Source organism: Equus caballus, chromosome 13 (genome assembly GCF_041296265.1).
Source record: "Equus caballus isolate H_3958 breed thoroughbred chromosome 13, TB-T2T, whole genome shotgun sequence".
In the NCBI taxonomy this organism is placed as follows: Eukaryota; Metazoa; Chordata; class Mammalia; order Perissodactyla; family Equidae; genus Equus; species Equus caballus.
This window is the reverse complement of record NC_091696.1, coordinates 31,004,862-31,023,804: the sequence shown is the minus strand read 5'-3', so window position 1 is coordinate 31,023,804 and position 18,943 is coordinate 31,004,862. Positions and strand designations below refer to the sequence as shown.

General features: G+C 56.7%; 1 protein-coding gene across 3 annotated transcripts in view; it reads left to right on the top strand.

Annotated features, from left to right (window-relative positions):
• SBK1 (SH3 domain binding kinase 1) overlaps positions 1-18,153 on the top strand; it is a 48,114-nt gene extending 29,961 nt beyond the window's left edge. For 2 of the 3 annotated variants that reach the window (XM_023616073.2, XM_005614957.4), the window contains exons 2-4: positions 11,858-12,090; positions 13,517-13,719; positions 14,504-18,153. In XM_023616073.2, the coding sequence (XP_023471841.1) occupies positions 11,865-12,090; positions 13,517-13,719; positions 14,504-15,328 (1,254 nt within the window). In that variant the 5' untranslated portion in view covers positions 11,858-11,864 and the 3' untranslated portion in view covers positions 15,329-18,153. Of the gene's footprint in view, positions 1-3,073; positions 6,266-11,857; positions 12,091-13,516; positions 13,720-14,503 lie in introns of those variants that run through there. The other variant, XM_070232055.1, reaches the window with a different exon arrangement.
• Positions 18,154-18,943: the final 790 nt, after the last annotated feature.

The following is an 18,943-nucleotide window of genomic DNA, read 5'->3' as shown; positions in this document are numbered from 1 at the left end:
ACCCCAGGCATTTCCAGGAGGGGCAGGGGGGCCGGCAGTGAACATGGATTAGTGGTAAAAAATACAACCCCTAGACCCTGGTGTGTGACTTTGGGCAAGGTGCATAACGTCTCTGTGCCTCAGATCCCTCATCTACAAAAAGGTTGATGGTACTAGGACCTACCTTGTACGGTCATAGGATTAAGTGAATGAATGTTTGTAAAGTACTATGAATGGCATCGAGTACCCACTAAGGGTTTGCTGTTAATATTAGTCTTCAAAAGCCCTGAGCAGAAAGGGAATGTTAGCCCCAATTTTACAGGTTAAAAAACGGAGGCTCGGATGAAGGTCTCTAGTCAAGGTTCCATATCTAGGATTCAGGGAAGATTCTGACCACTTTTCCGTTATTCACACGCAGTTCACAGAGCACGGCCAGCCAGGAGGACCCGACAGGACCAACCTGGGCTCCAGCTGCAGTCCCTGATATGGCGCTCGGCTTCCCTGCCCCCACACCTCTGCTGACATGGGGCCGTGACTGGCGAGAGCTGTAGCACGGAGGGTCTTCTAAGGAAGCCTCTAAGGCTTCCCTCAGTCCTTCCTCCCTCAGCCTCGCTCCAAGGACAGTGGTGGATGCTGCAGGGGGCTGGGCCCCAAGTCTCTGGGTGCAAGCTGGGTCAGGTCCACACTGGCTCCCTCCAACACTCAGGGCCTGCCACTCAGGTTGGCCTTAGGAAGGGTTTGCTCAGGTCCAGGGTTTGGAGTGCATCTCACTCCGAGTGAAACCCAGGTCCTCGCTGTGGCCTCTGAGGCCCTGCTCACCACCCCACTCCTCACCTCTCCCCTCCTCTCCTGCCTGTCGCCCCTTATCCACCACTCTGCAGCCGTGCTGGCCTCCTCACTGATCCCTGAGCATACCAGGCACAGTCCCCCTGTGCCTCCGCCAAGAAGGCACTTCCACCACAGTGTCCACATGCTTGCAGCTTGCTCAGTGGGGCCTCTCCTGCCTGGCTACTCATCTACAGTTTCGTTCCCCACCCCCGGCATCTTGTCACCTCTCCCTACTAACCTTTGTTATCTTCTGCCTCCGAACCAGAACGTAAGCTCCTTGAGGGCAGGGCCGCTTATTTGGTTCATGAACATATTCAGACCCAAGAACAGTGCTAAGCCCATAGCAGGAGCTCAGCAAATATTTACTGAATGTTCTGGAGCCAGACAGGTATCTCTAAGCCACTTCCCAGCTGTGTGACACTGGACATGTCACTTAATCTTTCCTTCTCTGAGTCTCAGTTTCCTGACCTGTAAGGAATATAATGGGAGTAGTAATAGCAGCTTCTCCTAAGATGGTTGTGAGGTTTAAAGGAGTCAATATATATAAATTACTTATACTTTAAATGGTTCATCCATGTTGGATATTATTAACAATACTTTAGGGGCCCGCCCCCTGGCTGAGTGGTTAAGTTCGTGCGCTCTGTTTCGGTGGTCCAGGGTTTCACTGGTTCGGATCCTGGGCCCGGACATGGCACTGCTCATCAGGCCATGCTGAAGCAGCGTCCCACTTGCCACAACTAGAAGGAGCCACAACTAAAAAACTATGCAACTATATACTGGGGGGCTTGGGGAGAAAAACCAGGGGGGGGGGAAAGAGATTGGCAAGAGTAGTTAGCTTGGATGCCAATCTTTTAAAAAAAAACAAAACACAATACCTGCACATTATGATCCCCACTTTGCTGACGAGGAGATGGAGGCACAGAGAGAGTGACTTACCCAAAGCTTCCTGTCTAGAAATGGTATTGAATCAGCTCCAGGCTCCTAAGATGGGCTACACTCCCTGTTCATCCCTCTGGGAAGAGGTGAGGGCTGGAGCTAGAGAAGGTCTCACCTCTCCCGTGGCCACCACCTGTCTACTGGTGGACGCCCAGCCAAGATGCCTGGCCCACTCAGCCAGTGGTGGGTAGCCACCGTGCTCCCCGCCCTCCACTCCTGTTGATACCCCTGAGTGCTGGGCTACCCGCCTTACCCAGGCAACCAGGCTCATGCCTCCTCTCAGCCCACAGGGGCTGCCCCAGGCACTGGGCCCACCAATAGGCAGGGAAGAATGAGGCCCAGGGCTCCCACCTCCCCACAGGGCCTGGCTGGGGATGGCAAAAAGAGGCTGGAGAGCCTGTGCCAGCTCCGGGCACCAGCTGCAGGCAGACAGCGTCACAGCCTATTAATAACTACCAAGGATGTGCCCCGGGCAAGGGGCAGACTGTGCCAACTGGAAGGGGAGGCCGAGGCAGGCGCCAGAGCCAGAAGGGGAGCCTAGCAGCAAGGGGAACCCCAGGCTGCCCCTGGTGGGGAGGGCAGTGGGAAGTATGTTGTTTCCAGTTCCTGCTGCTTGAGTGTGGAAAAGTCCCAGCTCTTCCTTTCAGTCTCCTCACCTGGGAAATCTGGGAGCTGGATCAGAGGATCTCCAAAGACCCCTGTCTCAAGCAGGTTCAAGGGGTGAGAATGTAGCAGAGACAGCAGAACCCCCACTTCCGGCATAGAAAACCAAGGCACAGTGAGAGTACAGCTTTACCAAGATGGTGCAGAGTCCACGACGGAACCATGGTTCCAGGCCCCTCTGTCCAGCAAATCCTTACTGAGCGTCTGCTCTGTGCCAGATACTTTAAGAAGTGACCGTTTAATTCTTACAGAATCCCACCATCTTAAGTGGGCATTCTCAGCCCCATTTTATTGATGGGCAAACCGAGGCTTAGGCTGCCCAAGGGCACACAGCAAGAAGGGATGGAGCCGGAATTTGCACCATAAGGGGAAGACAAGGAAGAGATGTGAGAATATTCTCCTCCTCCTCTTGAACCAGAATAGAATGTTTGGTAGAGTCTGTATTTGTGTCAAAGGACCAGGGGGAAGGAGAGACCTTATCTGGAGTCTCTTCTGGGCTCCCCAGGCCCTGACCCACTGATGTTGTATATAGAAGTGGTGCCTAGGGACATTTTTCAGGGAAGAGGATAGTGAGGCTTCAGTGACCCATGAAGGGATAAGAACCACTGGATAGCTCATTTCATAGATTAGAAAACTGAAGCGGTGTGGGGGTGGGGGGAGGTGCTGGCCAGGGGTCCCTGGGGACCAGCAGCAGAGGCCAGAGCTTTTCCAAGTACCTCACAGGCCTCTTTCTGGGGTCAGAGGGCCCAGTTCTGAGTCCCCCACTCCCTGGCAACAAATAGGAGAGCCCACATGTGAAAAGGCTTCTGCACTGGGGTAAACAAATGTGAGGGTCAGGAACACCTTTCAGGGAAGGCATTGAGCAGCAGAGAGCCAGACTGGGGCACCTGCCTTGGGGACATAAAGGGAGGGCTCCTTCAGGGATGGGTGTAAAGGAGGCTCCCAGATGCCCCCACCTTCCCGAGCATGGGCTGGCCTGCTGTGAGAATTCACAGCAACCAAGCTGGGCCACTCCTCCTCTGGCCCCCGGGGTGCTGACACTGGGTGGGTGGGCATGACCTCCCTTCACAATTTCCTTGGCATTGTCTGGACCCCCAACACACACCTGGTTCCTTTTACTCCCCAGACCTAACAGGATTGTACCTAGTGAAAAGTTTAATTCCTGCCCTGCCTCTGTTCCTCAGTTCTCACTCCTCTCCCTAGACATTCATTTGTTCATTCATTCACCAAATATTTATTAAGTGCCTACTGTGTTCCAGGCACTGTGCCAGTTGTTGGGGATAGAGCAGTGAACAAGACCAGCCTGACAAAGTCCCTGCCTTCCTGGTGCTTAAGTTCTAGTGGGGAAGAGAGACAGACACAATAGATATCACAAGTCAGTGAATTATATAATGTGTCAGAAAGTGATACACACTACTGGGAAACAAAATAGAGTGGGGAGTGCAGAAGGGTAGTCCTAGTTGAGAAGGTGTCATTTGAGCAGAACTTGGAGCCATGTGGATATCTGGGGGCAGAGGGAACAGCCCCCAGGCAGGGAGCTGGCCTGTTCTGGGAACAGCAGGGAGACCAGTGTGTCTGGAGCAGAAGGAGGGAGGAGACAGGTCTTGGGGGTTAATTGAGGGCTGTTAAGGACTTTGGAATGAGATGGGAGCCAGTGGAGGGTGCTAAGCTTGGGAGTAACTGATCCAGTTGGGTTTTGAGAGCTCCCTGGCCACTGTGTCAAGAATAGATTGTTGGGGAGGGACGGGGGACCAGTTAGGAAGTTACTGCAGTAGCTGGGAAATGATGATGGCTCAGACCAGTAGGAGTGAATGTTGAGGGTAGTCAGGCACCTTTATTAATGTCTGGTGTTGATTCCAGAGTTACTTTATGCAAATACAAGCAAATGAGAAACCTATTCTTATTTCCCCCCATTTCAAAGTAGCTTACTAAACAAAGTGATACGGAGGCCCACAAAAGACAAGGGAGCTGGAGGCAGCTGCTGAGTTCCACCAAGAAGCAGCCCTCTCCTGTGTGGCTGGGGGAGGGCCAGTGGCACAGCCCTCTGGGGGACATCAAAACTGCAGAAATTCCAAATGCACTCACCCTTTAACCTGGCAGCCCTTCTAGAACTGACCATACAGACACACCTACACACTGTAAAATGACTTATATACAAGGCTACTCATTGTAGAGAGGAGCAAAAGGCTGGACACAACCCAAGTGTCTACCAGTAGGGGTTTAGTTAAATAAATGGCAGTATATCCATATGTACCTTTCCAGCCCTGGGTGCCTGGGTTCCAGCTCTGCGGCGGCTCCTGCATCCTGGCTGCCCAGCCTCCTCAGGCGTCCCCTAGCCTGCACTTAGTGCTGGGCTGGCCTGGGTGCTGTCCACGCCTGTGGTGCTGAAGACAATGGGGCCAGAGGAGGCCTGGGCTGCAAACCAGAGACCAAGAGGAGAGAAGGGGTGATAGAGCAGGGGAAGTTCAAGGTTCAGTCCCTGGCTCTGCCCCCTCACCAGCTGAGTGAACTTGAGCAAGTTGCTTAACGCCCTGAGCCTCCGCATCCTTATCTTAAAATGGGGTTGCTATGAAGATTGAATGGCAGCAGCAAGGTAAAGCATTGGCATATTGAGAAAATAAGTGATAATTTTTACTATATCACTTTAGAGACAGTAAAGCATGGTAGTTAAGCTTTTGGACACTGGAGTGATAATGCCTGGATATGAATCCTGGCTCTGGCACTTACTGGATGGTCTTTATCAAGTAACACAACTGCTCTGTGTCTCAGTTTCCTCACCTGTAAATTGAGGTGAATAATAGTCCTTATGTTGTAGGAGTTTGTGAGGACTAGATGAGTTAACTTCTATGAGGCACTCAGCACATGACAGGGGTGCCCTAAGCGTTAGCTGTTTTTGTCATCATTCTCATCACAGAACCCTACCCTCTCTGTTCACAGTGACCAGTGTCACTCATAGCCACTGCCATCTCTGCTGTGCTTGGGGCCAGGGCAGTTGAAGAGGGATAGCACCTTGTCCTGCAGACACCCTGGCTTCCAGCCCAGCCCTGCCACTGACTTCTTATGTGATTTTAAACAATTGCTGTTCTCTTCTGGCCATCAGCCTCTGCATCTATAAAATGGGGCTAATGATAAAGCACACAGGCCCCTAGGAAAATAGCTATGTGCCTGCAGGGTCACATTCAGGAAAGCCAAGATATAAAAAGGTACAACTTCCCAAATACGTAAAGAATCATTCACCCACCATTTGTCACACCCTGGCTAAGTGCTAGGAATAGCAAGATGATTAAGGCATGGGGCTTGCTTTCAAGGAGCTCTTGGGTTTCTTGCTGGATTGCTGATCCCCTTCAAGGCTCACTCAGGTGTCACCTCCTCTAGGAAGCCACCCTGATCCCCACTGTCAGTGCCCTCCTAGGAAATGCTGGAGTACTGATTATTGCCTTCCTGTCCTCATGGTTATCTGAGTCCTTATTTTCTCTGCCTCCCTAACTTGTAGGCTCATACCCTCTATCTGATGCATCGTTCTAACCAGCTTGCCCCATGCCAGCACCCAGCACAGTGCCTGGACTCGAGTCAATATGCTTGTCTGGAATCTTTAGGTTGCAAGTTACATAAACTCAACTCAAACCAGCTTAAGCCGAAAAGAAAATGTATTGATTCATGAAACAATCATTCAGGAGTATAATTGGCTTGAGGCATGCTTGGATCCAGGTGCTCAGAGTCTTCTGAAATCGCTCCATCTCCTAGCACTGCTTATCTCCCTGTCGCCTCATTCCCAGCAGGCTCTCCCCTGATGGTGGCAGAACCCGCATGCAGCAGCTCCAGGCCTGTGTCCTCCAGCTTTGCAGCCCAGGGTCAGAAGGTACCTCTTTTCTGGTAGCAGAAGCACAAGTCCAGGGTTTTGTTAAGGTTACTCTTGGGATTTGCCCATGCTAAGGGCATGGCATGGGTCCAGTGACCTGAGGGAGGGGACTGGGGCATGGGGACAGAGAACCTTAGAATCCCAGAGTGAGAATAAGAAAGCCTTGGCTGACTTGGTCTCACCTTGCCCTGCACTGATTCCCCAACAGATGGGCTTGGAGTCTCTGCTTCCCTACCCCCGTCACAGGAAGGTGCTTGCTCCCTGCTGCGACTGTGAGAATGCTCTCTTTCTGAATTGCTCTCTGCCTGCATCTGCCTCCAGGAGCCGCGCAGGACACAGTGCATAAGAGCATGGGCTCTGGAGCCTGATAGCCTGAGTTCAAATCCCAGCTCTGCTAATTATTAGCTCTTAGGCAAGTTACTCAGCCCATCTGTGCCTCAGTATCCCTTTCTGTAAAATGAGGACAATAATCGTAGCACCCAGCTCCCAAACTTGTTGTGATTGTTAAATGATTTAGTCCACAATGTTGACACAGCTGAATGCTAAATGCTCAATAAACAGTTGCCAGCATTATTATTCTCCAACAAGACAGGAGGAGAGCAGGTCCCCTTCTCATTACAGGCTGGTCACCCTCCACCTACTCCTATAACTGGACTCTTGTCACTTGGTTGCCAGTATTATCACCATCCAGGTCACCTTCTCTGGCCACACTCCAGGCAGCTGGATACACCGAGGTTCAAATCTTAGCTCTCTGGCCTACTTGCTACAAAGCCCTTGAGTTAGGGTGGTACTGGCTGCTATAACAAATAGGCCCCTATATCTGAGAACCCTAACCCAACAGATGTTTCCTTCAGCTTCCCATGAAATGCAGAGCGGGTAACCCTCACCAGTGGGAGGCATCCCACACCCACAAGACACAGGCTCCTCCTATCTGGGAGCTCCCCACTCTTCTAGGCTCTCTGAGTCCTCCACATCAAGCCAGCACACAGAAGAGAGTGGAGAGAAACTCTCCTCATTCTTAAAAGCCCCCGCCTAGCAGTGACACCCCTCCTTTCTGCTCATATTCCACTGGGGAGGCTGGTCACACGGCCATCCCTGGATGCAAGGGAGGCAGAAATTGCTTGCTGACAGCTGCCCTCCAGCAACAGCTCTGTACTAGAGGAGGAAACAGCTTTTTGGTGGGCATTTGGCTCTCTGTGCCACAATCATAGTAAGCCATCTACCTCCTGGGCCTCTGTCCTTCATCTGTAAAACAGGAAGCTCCACTCAACTGTGGCACTGGTTGCACACCTCCATACATTCACTACAATCATTGAATTATACACTTACTGAGGGTGAGTTTTGTGGTATGTAAGTTATACCTCAGTTCAGCTGTCTTTCAAAAAACAGGAAGCATCTTATCCCCTTCTCAGGGTACTTGTGAGGACTCAGTGAGTGAAATTTTGCCAAGCTGGCATTGTGTGTGTGTGTGTGGCACTGGGTAGTTTTCATAAGGGTGGTACCCAGCTCAAGCCACCTGCCAACAGGAAGTGGTGGGTGGTTCAGTCTTTCTTCTTGCTTGGGAAACCCTCCCCCGAACACTGTGGCCCTCCCAGCCCACAGGCCAGAGCCTTTGTGGTCAGAACCATGAGGGCTGCCACAAAGACTAGGTGACACCCTTCTGCCTTCAGCATCACAGATGGGAAATCAAGGGCCTCCCTCGGGGCCAGTGAGGACACACAGCTGAGGTGCAAGTCATGTGGGTCCCCTGGGGCAGCACAGTCAGCCTGAGTGTGGACAGATGCAGTACAACTACGTGGGGTGAATGGAGGTCAGCCAGGGGCCCCCACCACCTGGCGCTGGGAAGCTCACAGCCATCAAGTCCACAGCTGCTCCTTCAAGTGGAAGCAATGACGAGAGTGATCAAGTTCCCACTGATGCCAGATGTAAATACCTTCAGCCCCTCAGTGGTCAGATGTGTCTTACTTCACTCTGGGCTCGAGCCCTCACCTGAACAAAGAAGCTGGCGTCCCCACTGCACGGAGGATTCAGCAAGTTCTACGTGTGAAGCGCCCGGACCTGTGCCTGGCATCCAGTCAGCTATCCACAGGAGCTGAATGAAGGCATGCGCATGCTTGGTGGACGCTCTGCCCTCTGCTGGGCCTCAGTTTCCCCACTTGGATACTGAGGAATCTGGATGAGATGTTCCAGCATTCTGACTTGGGAAAACACAGTGGTTAAGAGCACAGCTTTGGAGCCAGTCCCAGCACTAGCTGTGTGACCTTGGGCGAGTTATTTAGTCCCGTGCCTCACTCTCCTCACCCCTAAAGTGGGGATAAGAATCGTGCCATCTCAGAGAGTCGCGAGGGTGAGCTGCTTCACCCTTAGAATGGGCCTGGCACGTCGTAAGGACAATTTAAGGGTTAGCTGCTGCTGCTGCTGCTGCTGCTGCTATTTTTACTATTATTACTTTCTTCATCATATGGATGTGGAAGCTGAGGCCCAGGGAAGTCATGTGACTTGCTCAAGGTCACTCAGCTAAAAAGTGGTGCCCGTCAGGATGAAGGCCAAGCCTGCGGAGCCCCAGGCCTGTGCCATTTCCATCACTCCCCCCTGCACTCTTAAGTCACATGCGTTGTAACTGGGTCAGAGGCAGTGTGTACCTGGGGGGGGGGTGACACAGCAGCGGAGATGGGCATGCAGATTAATTCCTTGTCTCCTGCTGACACCTGGCAGAGAACAGGCCTGAAGGGAGAGGGAAGCTGGGAAGGAGGGAGGGGGTGATAGGGAGGACCCCAAAACTGGACCCTAGGAACCAAGGGAAGGGATGAGGGAGAATATTTGATGTAGCCCCAACCCCAGGGGAGTTCTTGGCCTGTTGATGGGGACAGACAGGGACACAGCTGAGACCACCCCAAGATATTCAACAGAGGCCCTAAGAGAGAGACAGACAGACCTTGTTTGAATCCTGGGACCCCACAGAAAAAGGAATTGGTGCCTGGGGCAACAGGGAAGGCTTCCTGGAGGAGTGGAACCTGAGGATAATGAGACACAGGCGATGGGGTATGGGACGGGGGAGGTGAAGGCAGGCAGCAGGAATGGTGGGGGAGACTGGAGAGGGGGCATTAAGCTGTGGAGAGACAGTGAAGGGCAGTGGTCAGAGCACGGGCTGAAGCTGGAGGTGAGGAGCAAATGTGGGGCCCCAACCCAGCCCCACTGTGGCTGTGCCCCTGACCCAGCCTAGTGCCTGTGCAGGACAACTCTGAGGCCAAAGCAGCAGGGACAGGCCAGGCACCCAACAGTCCATGGGGGAGGGAGGAGGAGAGGGAAGAAGGACTTCTAGCAACTTGCACCTGCCATTCAAGCTCTCAGAGGATGCAGAAACAGCCCAAAGTGGCGTGGCAGGGCCAGAGCCTGAAGCGGGAGCACTGCACACATGTGGCCCACCTACCTCAGCAGCCTTCAGGGAGTCCACACACATCAGGAGAGCAGCCCAGCATCTTCCCCCGGCGGGCAGAGGGAAGAGTTCAAGGCAAAGAGGGGCCCAGTGCTGTCCAGCCCGGGACCACAAGAGACTTGTGGAGCAAAGACCACATAGAGACTTGGTGACTGGTGCTGTGGCAGGGTTGGGTTCAACACACTGAGGGTGGCAAAGGGAGGGGAAGCAGGACTGGTTCTCTGTGGCCTGGCACCATGCCTCCCTCTGGGGGTCTGTGGAATGGGCTAGTCCAGGCTACAGACTAGATGCTCTGAGGGCATGCGTGTGGCATTTCAGACTCTTGGCACACGTTCAGACCGAATAAACTAGGGGAGGAGAGGCAGTAGCTTGGGGGAAGTTCCTATCAGAATAGGGCTTGTTCATGAATGGAGGGGAAGGGGGCTGAATGGGGAGCAGGATCCTGAGGAAGCAGAAGAGGTGGAGCCAAAGCTGGGGAGGGAAGGAGGTGCCCAGCTCCCCAGCCAGCTGGGAGGACGTGCAGATGGAGCTCCTTGTGGGGCTGGGTGGGAGGCCAGGAAGTTCCTTCCTGATGTTCCTCCTCTCCGTGTGAAGTGGGAGGCTGGGTCGTGCCGAGAGGGAAGGGGAAGGCAGAGGAGGAGAAGAAAGTTTGGGCCTGGAAGGAGAGCAGCTGAGCCAGGGTGAGGGAGCTGGGCTCACGGAGAGTTCACCCCTGCTCCCAGCCTCCAGCCATGCTCAGCAAGAGGGAACGCAGATGGTACCATGAGAACACATCCCGCCTGACAGAGAGTGCTTACTGTGTGCCAGCCACCAAGCACTTAACATCTATAACTCACTTCATCCTCACAAAGCCGTAGGGAGCAGGTACTATTACAGTATATCTTTTCTACAGATGAGGAAACTGAGGCACAGAGAGATGAAGTAACTTGCCCAGGGACCTCCAGCTAGTAAGTCATAGTGCTGGGATTCAGACCCAGGCCATCTGGCTCCAAGTCTATGCTGCTCTCAGAAAGCCATGGTTGTCTGGCAGGGGTGGAGCTGAGGGACAGGCTGGGGATGCTGAGTGCCAGGCAGTACGCCTGGGACTGGAGGTAGAAGGCAGTGAGGTGAGGGCAGTGGAGGTGCACCAGGGGGCAGGCTTCCCGGGGCTGGAGGCAGCTTATGGAGGCTTCTCCTGCGGTGCATGCACAGACGTGTGCAGGTGTGCACCTGCTCCTGGAAGCTCAGCTCCCCAGCCCGCCCCCCGCCCCCCATCGTGTCAGACAGAAATGCAGGCCCCAGATGGGCGTTCACTGTCACCCAGGCCTGGCTCTCCCCACTGCAGCTCTCTGCACCCCCAACACCATCTGGAAACAAACTCAGTACCCCTGAGGGGTGGGTGTATCCAGGAAGCCCACCCCAGCTTGGGTGGACACTGCAGGGGTCAGTCAGGCCGGGAACGTGGAGGGTGGGACAGGTGCTGTGTCTCGGGGCACTGGGCAGGCCCTGGGAGCACAGCTGTAGCTGTGTGTGCCTGAGCAGCTGCCATGGGGGAGGGATTACAAGGCTGAGGTGGGTGTGTGGCCATATCTGCACCTTCCTGCCAGAGTTTTGTCTGAGACCCCAAGGCTGAGGTATCTGATACTGCAACCCCTGCCTCAGACACCCCCCCACTCCTGCCTTATTTTCTCTATAGCCCATATCACCTTTATCATAGTATATAATTCATGTGTCCACTGTGCTTAGGTCCATCTTCTCTCTATAACGTAGGTCCCATGAGAGGGATATTCTTGTCCATCTGTTCAGTGCTGTGTCCCCAGGGCTCTGAACAGCACCTGGCAAACAGCTCGTGCTGATCCATATTTGTGAATGCGCGCACTCAGTATATGGCATGTCTTTGTGTCAGTATCATGCCTGACACTGTGTCTGGACGATGGCATGAGATGGGCTGGCAGTACCCAAGTCAGAGGATGGGGGGCAGTGACCGTGTCCAGGGAGTGCTGGCTCAAGCCTGGCCCTGAAGTTTTGGGAAATGGTGATGCAGCAAAGATGCTTGTCGCCCCCTCGTGGTCATCTTGGGGCTGGCATCTGGGCCCAGCCCAGGGATCCTGGGCACCGGGAGGGAGGAGGGGGCCCTGGCCTAAAGTCGCACTTCATGCCACACTCCCCTACAATAGGGAGAAGATGAGTGTGGGCTGCCCAGAGCCCGAGCCACCCCACTCCCTGCCCTGCTGTGGGCCAGGGACTGCCCCTGGGCTGGGAGCAGGCGTGCCCCTTCTCACTGAAGACATGCAGGCGCTGACCCTCCGCACGCTGGCTGCTAGCGACGTCACCAAGCACTATGAACTCGTCCGAGAGCTGGGCAAGGGCACCTATGGGAAGGTCGACCTAGTGGCCTACAAGGGCACAGGTGAGTGTCTGCAGGGGCGCTGGTTTTAAGGCTGGGGTGGGGTCTTGGCTGGGGCTCTGGGGCACTCTCTGCCAGGGCCAGGAGGCGAGCAGGGAGGAGCAGACAGCGGCCCAGGTAGAGTGGATGCAGCCTGACGTGCCCCAGGGAGGAGGGCAGCAGGCAGACGGGACAAGGGAGGAATGTGAGGCAGAGTGCCCAGACTAAAGGGTGGGCTGCTTTGGGGCCACTGAGGTGCTTTGGGACAGCCAAGGGGATGTACTCTGGGACATGTGGAGCTCAGGGGGAGAGGTCAGAGCTGGCAGTGGTGTTTGGGGAATCACTGCCATGTCGGCAATAGCTGACCCCAAAGAGATGGGCAGAACTGAGGCCGGGTCCTTGGGAACAGGGCACCATGCTTAAGGAGGGGTGGGAGGTGACCCTGTGAGGTCACTGTGGCCATCTCTGTTTCTCAGATGAGGACACTGAGACCCAGAGAGATTCAGTTACTGAACCAAGGTCAACAGAGGGTTTGAGCTAGGACGACACCCAGTCGTCAGCTCCAGAATCTTGTTTAACCCCTGAGCCTCAGGCCAACCCCACACTGTAGGCTCCCAGCAGTGCCCACTCAGCAGTCAGGGGCGCAGCTGCGCACACCTGGGGTAGGGGGCTCTGTGCCAACTGAGGGCAGCAGGAGGAGCGCCGGACATGGGGTCACCTGAGCTTTGCTTCTTGCTTGCTTTGTGACCTGGGGTAAGTGACAACCTCTCTGTGCCTTAGGTTTCCGCCTCTGTAAAATAGGGCAGCATTAGTGCCCACCTGATAGGGTCATTATGAGGAGTGAGTTGTGAATGTGAAGTGCTGAAGGCAGGACTGTTATGTGTGAGTGCTCTGTGAACACACACACATCTGTACGTCACCTAGCTGTGGGTACAGATGCCTGCCCACGCAGAGTTCGGGGCATATTCCTTGCAAACCCTCACCTCTCAGTGTCTACTTCAGTCTGATTCATTCATCCATTTCACAAACACTCGTTGAGCACCTGCCATGCGCTGGACTCTGTTGTAGGCACTGGAGATGCAGCAGTGAGCAAGACAAAGGATCCTGCGCTCCCGGAGCTGCCTTCTAGCTGGGGAGACAGACAAGCGACATAAGCATAGAGTGTGTCCGGAAGAAAACGGGAGAGGGTGGAGAAGGCAGCAGGCCTTCCTCACTGAGGGCTGCAGGCTGGGAGCAGAAGACTCAGGTTGGCCCCTGACTTGCTGCATGGCCTTTGGCAAGTCCCATCCCCTCACTGGGTCTCAGTTTCCCACATGTCAGACGGGGACAGTTGCACCCACTGGGGGTCCCATTGTGGCGAGGACAGGCTGTGCAGACAGGCAGGGGTATGTATCAGGTGCAGGAGCGCAGGGAGCAGGGGTCCTCACCACCCTGGCTGTTGCCCTGTCAGGCACAAAAATGGCACTGAAGTTCGTGAACAAGAGCAAAACCAAGCTGAAGAACTTCCTGCGGGAGGTGAGCATCACCAACAGCCTCTCCTCCAGCCCCTTCATCATCAAGGTCTTCGACGTGGTGTTTGAGACCGAGGACTGCTACGTCTTCGCCCAGGAGTACGCACCCGCCGGAGACCTGTTTGACATCATTCCTCCTCAGGTACTTGGGGTGGCGGCTGAGGGAGGGGAGATGGTTTTCCAGGCCCCTAGACTGTGAGTCAGGCCACTCATTTAATCAACAAGTATTGACTGAGTACCTACTGTATGCCAGTCACTGTTTGGAGGGAATACACGGTGAACAAGACAGGTCCTGCTCTCGCCCCGCCATGCCAGAAGCCAGATAATAGACCGAGATAAGCACCCGGGAGGAAACAGCCAGGGTGACAGGAGGAAGTCCCACAGCGCCTCCTCTGCAGCTGCGTAGGAACGGGTGGGGGCAGAAGAGGGGGGCGGCAGGGCCACCAGAGGCTTCCCAGAGGAGGTGCCCTGGAGTGAGGAGAGTGCGGGGGTGGGCGAGGGGGGTTCCAGTGCCAGGCCTGAATCTGCTCTGCCGCTTACTTGATAAGCGATAAGGCCTCTCAGAGCCGCAACGTCCCTGTGCGGGAAATGGGTCTAACAGTAGCCGCTGGGAGGAGTTGAGACAGCGCGGGATAGGGCGCTTAACACAGCACCTGGCCCATCGGTTCCTGCAGTTACTGGGGAGAAGGGTGAGGGATGAAAAGCGCCCCGCTAGCGAGGGAGCCGGAGCTGCGCAGATGGGATGGCGGAGGGCAGCTGCTGCTCGCACCGGGGCCGGGGCCCCAGGAGGAAGGCGAGGCCCAGGCCGAGGCGGGGACGAGAGCTCCGGGAGTGGGTGCAGGGCAGCCCTGGAAGTTGAGCCCCGAGCCCGGGCGAGGGCGGGGGACCGGGCGTCCCTGAGCGCCCTCTCCCGGCCCGGCCGCCAGGTGGGGCTCCCCGAGGACACGGTGAAGCGCTGCGTGCAGCAGCTGGGCCTGGCGCTGGACTTCATGCACGGACGGCAGCTGGTGCACCGCGACATCAAGCCCGAGAACGTGCTGCTGTTCGACCGCGAGTGCCGCCGCGTGAAGCTGGCCGACTTCGGCATGACGCGCCGCGTGGGCTGCCGCGTGAAGCGCGTCAGCGGCACCATCCCCTACACGGCGCCCGAGGTGTGCCAGGCGGGCCGCGCCGACGGCTTCGCCGTGGACACGGGCGTGGACGTGTGGGCCTTCGGCGTGCTCATCTTCTGCGTGCTCACCGGCAACTTCCCCTGGGAGGCGGCCTCGGGCGCCGACGCCTTCTTCGAGGAGTTCGTGCGCTGGCAGCGGGGCCGCCTGCCGGGGCTGCCGTCGCAGTGGCGCCGCTTCACCGAGCCGGCGCTGCGCATGTTCCAGCGGCTCCTGGCTCTCGAGCCCGAGCGCCGCGGGCCGGCCAAGGAGGTCTTCCGCTTCCTCAAGCACGAGCTCACGTCCGAGCTGCGGCGCCGGCCCTCGCACCGCGCGCGCAAGCCCGCCGCCGGGGACCGTCTGCCGGCCGCCGGGCCGCTGCGCCTCGAGGCGCCCGCGCCGCTCAAGCGGACGGTGCTGACCGAGAGCGGCAGCGGCTCCCGGGCCGCGGCCCCCGCCGTCGGGCCCGTGCCCGTGCCCGTCCCCGTCCCCGTGCCCGACGCCGGCCTGGCGCCCCCTGGGCCCCCGGGCAGGACCGACGGCCGCCCGGACAAGAGCAAAGGGCAGGTGGTGCTGGCCACGGCCATCGAGATCTGCGTCTGAGCCGCCCCCGCCGCCCTCGGGCCGGGGCGCCGTGCACGCAGCCAGGCCGGGCGCGGGGAGCCGCGCTGGGCCCGCTCCAAGCCGGGGTGGCGGCCGCGGCCAAACCGAGCAGCCCTCGTGAGCAGCGCCCTCCCCCCACCCGGCGGCGGCGGCGGCGGCGGCGGGAGGGAGTAGTGGTAGACTAGGCTGGACCGCCGGCCCAGGCGCCTGGTCAGCGGCGGGCTGGTGAAATAGCCACCAAAAGACCTCTTGCCCGGCCTGTGGAGCAGGGGCTTGGCCCAGAGGAGCCAAGCCCCACAGACCTGAGGATTCAGAGGCCCCCCTGATACCTAGGAGCTTGCGGGCAGACTACCTGACATCTCCCTGAACCCTGAACCCTTACTAGTTGCTCCTAGCCTTTTGCACCCCCTGGCAGATCACCCCGCAGCCCCGCCCCCGGTCCTGCCCTCCTGGCACCCCACCCCGCCCCCCACTCCACCCTGGGCACAGAAGGGAACTGAAGTATTGGGGCAGAGAAGGGGCTTAGGGCCTGAGGCACTGGCTGGGAGGAGGGCGAGGTGCTGAGGGCAGGGGTGTTGCTCAGCTGCGTCCTGCCCCTTTCCTAGGAGGCTGGAGGGGAGAGGCCAAGCCCCCTGCAAAATGTAGCAGATGTCTGGGTGTTGCAGAAGAGTGTGCAGGCACAGGCCCCCGAGAATCCAGTGACCCCACAGCCCATTCCCCTGATGAGGACACTGAGACTGCCAGGAGGCAACTTGCCTGGGGCCACACAGCTGCTGAGAGGTGGGGCTCTAGTAGCGTCCCCCTGCTCCCCAGGGATTGTCCCCCCCCAGACAGCTCCACACAGAGGGGCCCCCAGGGCAGGAGCCTCAGCTGCACTGCATCCCTAGGGCGGGGGAGTGAGTGCAGAGCCCAGGGATGGCCCAGCCTCCCCTTATGGCCGCACCTTTTCCAGACCCAGGAGACCTCTCAGGTCCTCACCACCTCGGCCCGACACAGGGGCTTCTGGCAGGCAGGGAGGTGATCTGTGCCAGGAGTTCCTCCTGGGTTTCTGCTGGAGTCGAACATGTCAGCCTCAGGCTGACCCCACCCCCTGCCTCCCAAGTTTCTGGCACTGGAGTGTGCCGCTGTGGGTATGAGAACGGGGGCGTGGGAATGTGAGGGGGTGAATGTGTGAAAGGTGTGTGTGTGGTGTGCGCGCCAGTAGAGTGCACGTGTGTGCGTGGAGCCTTGTGTGTTGTGACTGCATCCAGACACCTCCGCAACTCTGCCCGGCCCCAGGATTCTCTCCAGGCGGCTGCCAGAGGGCGTCCAGGCCTGCATTTCACCACACCCCTCAGGGAACCCGGCAGGGAGGCACCTACAGGTTGGTTCAGGCTCTTAGGCAGCAACACAGACTCACCCAGCGCCCCCTCATGACCCCTGCCCTCTCTGTGGAGGCCTGGGACCCCGCAATAACCTCAGCATGGGTGAGGCTGCTCCCTCTGCCTGGCAGTGCCCCATCCACCATCCCAGGCCACATCTGTCAGGGTCCCTCCTGGGGTTCTAGGCCATTTGAGGGTGCTCCCTGATAGGCCAGGCTGACTAGAGGGGGCCCTGACCACTCTCTGGCCCAGAGCCCCCCCCCCCCCACTCGCCTCTCATTCCCACCGCGCAAAAGGGCTATAGGTCCCCCTGCCTTGCCCGGGCCCAGTTTACAAACTGTGCGGTTGTCCCAGAGCCTGGACCCCTCTCCTTGGAGTGCCCTCCCCTCTGGAGACCCCCCTCCCCAGGGGCATTGGGGCTCTTCACACGCCAGGTAAGTAGCAAACCCCTCCTCCCACCAAGGGCCAAGTCTCTGCGAAGGCCCCCCATCACTGCCCCAGGCTCCCCTGGAGCTCATCCTGAGCCCATCTGGGCGCCTCTCCCAGACGCGACTTCTCCTTTTGCCTTAGGCCTCTCGACATCCTATCTCTCCTGCAATAACAAGGAAGCGAGATTCCAAGTAGACATCCCTGGCCGCGCACCCTCTCTCTCTGTCTCTGTTAAGACCCTGTGTGGGAGTTTCTCCCTTGTCGTAGTAGCTAGGATGTTAGAATTGGGAAGGGCCCGTAGTTCTGTAGTCCAGCCCCTGTTGTCAGAGGCACAGTGGAGCAGTGACGGCCAACTAGAACCAGGTCTGCTCCTTCGCTGTCTGGGCCCACTGCTGCTGCCTCACCTCTGCTGGTCGGGTTGGGACCCTTTGCCCCTTAGGAGAGGTGTTGGTCACAGAAGTTTACCTCAGTTTATGTCACTGTCGAAGAAACAAGAAATAAATAGCAAAAAATTAATAACACTGTAAACATGAAGACTTAGACGATAAAAATCTCACACAGAAAAACTCCCCCTTTGTGATTCTCTGTGAAGGTGTATGTGTGTGTGTGATGTTGTGTGTGTGTCCCACCCTGGGCAGGCCGGGTCATCCCCAACCTCTGTTCCAGCCCTGTGCCCTCCACACTGCCCCCTGTCCTTTGGTGCTTCCCAGAGGCCCCGCTGAGCTGGCCTGTGGGGTATAGGGAGCCCCCTGGGCAGGAGGCATGGCTACAGGTTAACCAGAGGGTCTCCCACCAGGCCCACCGATGCTCCCTGAGCCCACGCTGTGGCCGGTAGGACAGCCCTGGTAGCTGGCATCAGAGTCCAAGCCCGGTTCAGGGCTTGGCTGGAATCCCAGCCCCTCGTGTATTGCCACCATTCCCCACCATGTGTTTGTAAATACTCTGGCACCCTTTGGCCCTGAGAAGGTTTTTAAATGTGTTATTTACTTCTCTAATGACAATTGCTATAAAATAAACAAAAGTTTAGAAAAATTACCACTGGGTGGCTGTCTTGTCTCAGCTACAGGGTAGGAAGGTGGGCACACAGAATCACTCTAGAAACTGAAAACTTGACGGATGTTCTAAAGTGGGATCTGCGGAGTCTAAGGGCAGCTACTCCAGGCCTCCTGTGACCTCTCAGGCCTAGAGTAGGCCCAGGCCAGGGCTTGAGTGTAAAGGGAATAAGGAACCAGGTTCTGGGGGACGGGGCAGGGAGTTGTGCCTGGCCTAGAGGCCAGCGTCAGCTTGGAGCCCTTCAGATTGGGCAGGAAATAGAAGCAGAAGCCCAGAGGAACAGAGTATGCCGATTCATGCAGTCACCAGTCAGGAAATATTTACCGAGCACATTCTGTGTACCGGGCTTCCTACTAGGGACCAGAGGGACAGCAGTGAGCAGGACAGATGAGGCCCCTGTCCTCGGGCAGCTAGCAATCTAATGATGGAGAGAGACATTACCCATATACAAGGCCAGGTGCTGGGGAAGGATACAACTGGGAAGCTCATCAGGTTTGGAGGAGCTGGGAGCTCCCCAAAGATGGAGACCCGAGGATTCAGAGTTCCCTTGGCATCGGGGCATATCCGGGTAGGAAGAGGCTGCAGACTGAGGCAACACACAGAGAGGAAGTTCTAAAGCAGTGGGTGGCTGTAGGGAGTGTCATGATTCAACATTCATTCAGCAAACATTTGTTAATTACCTACTTGTGTCAACAGAACAATTCTGTTGTCTCTGCCTTCAAATACAGGTCTACCCAGACCCTGAGCACTCTCACCCCAGTGCAGTCATCCC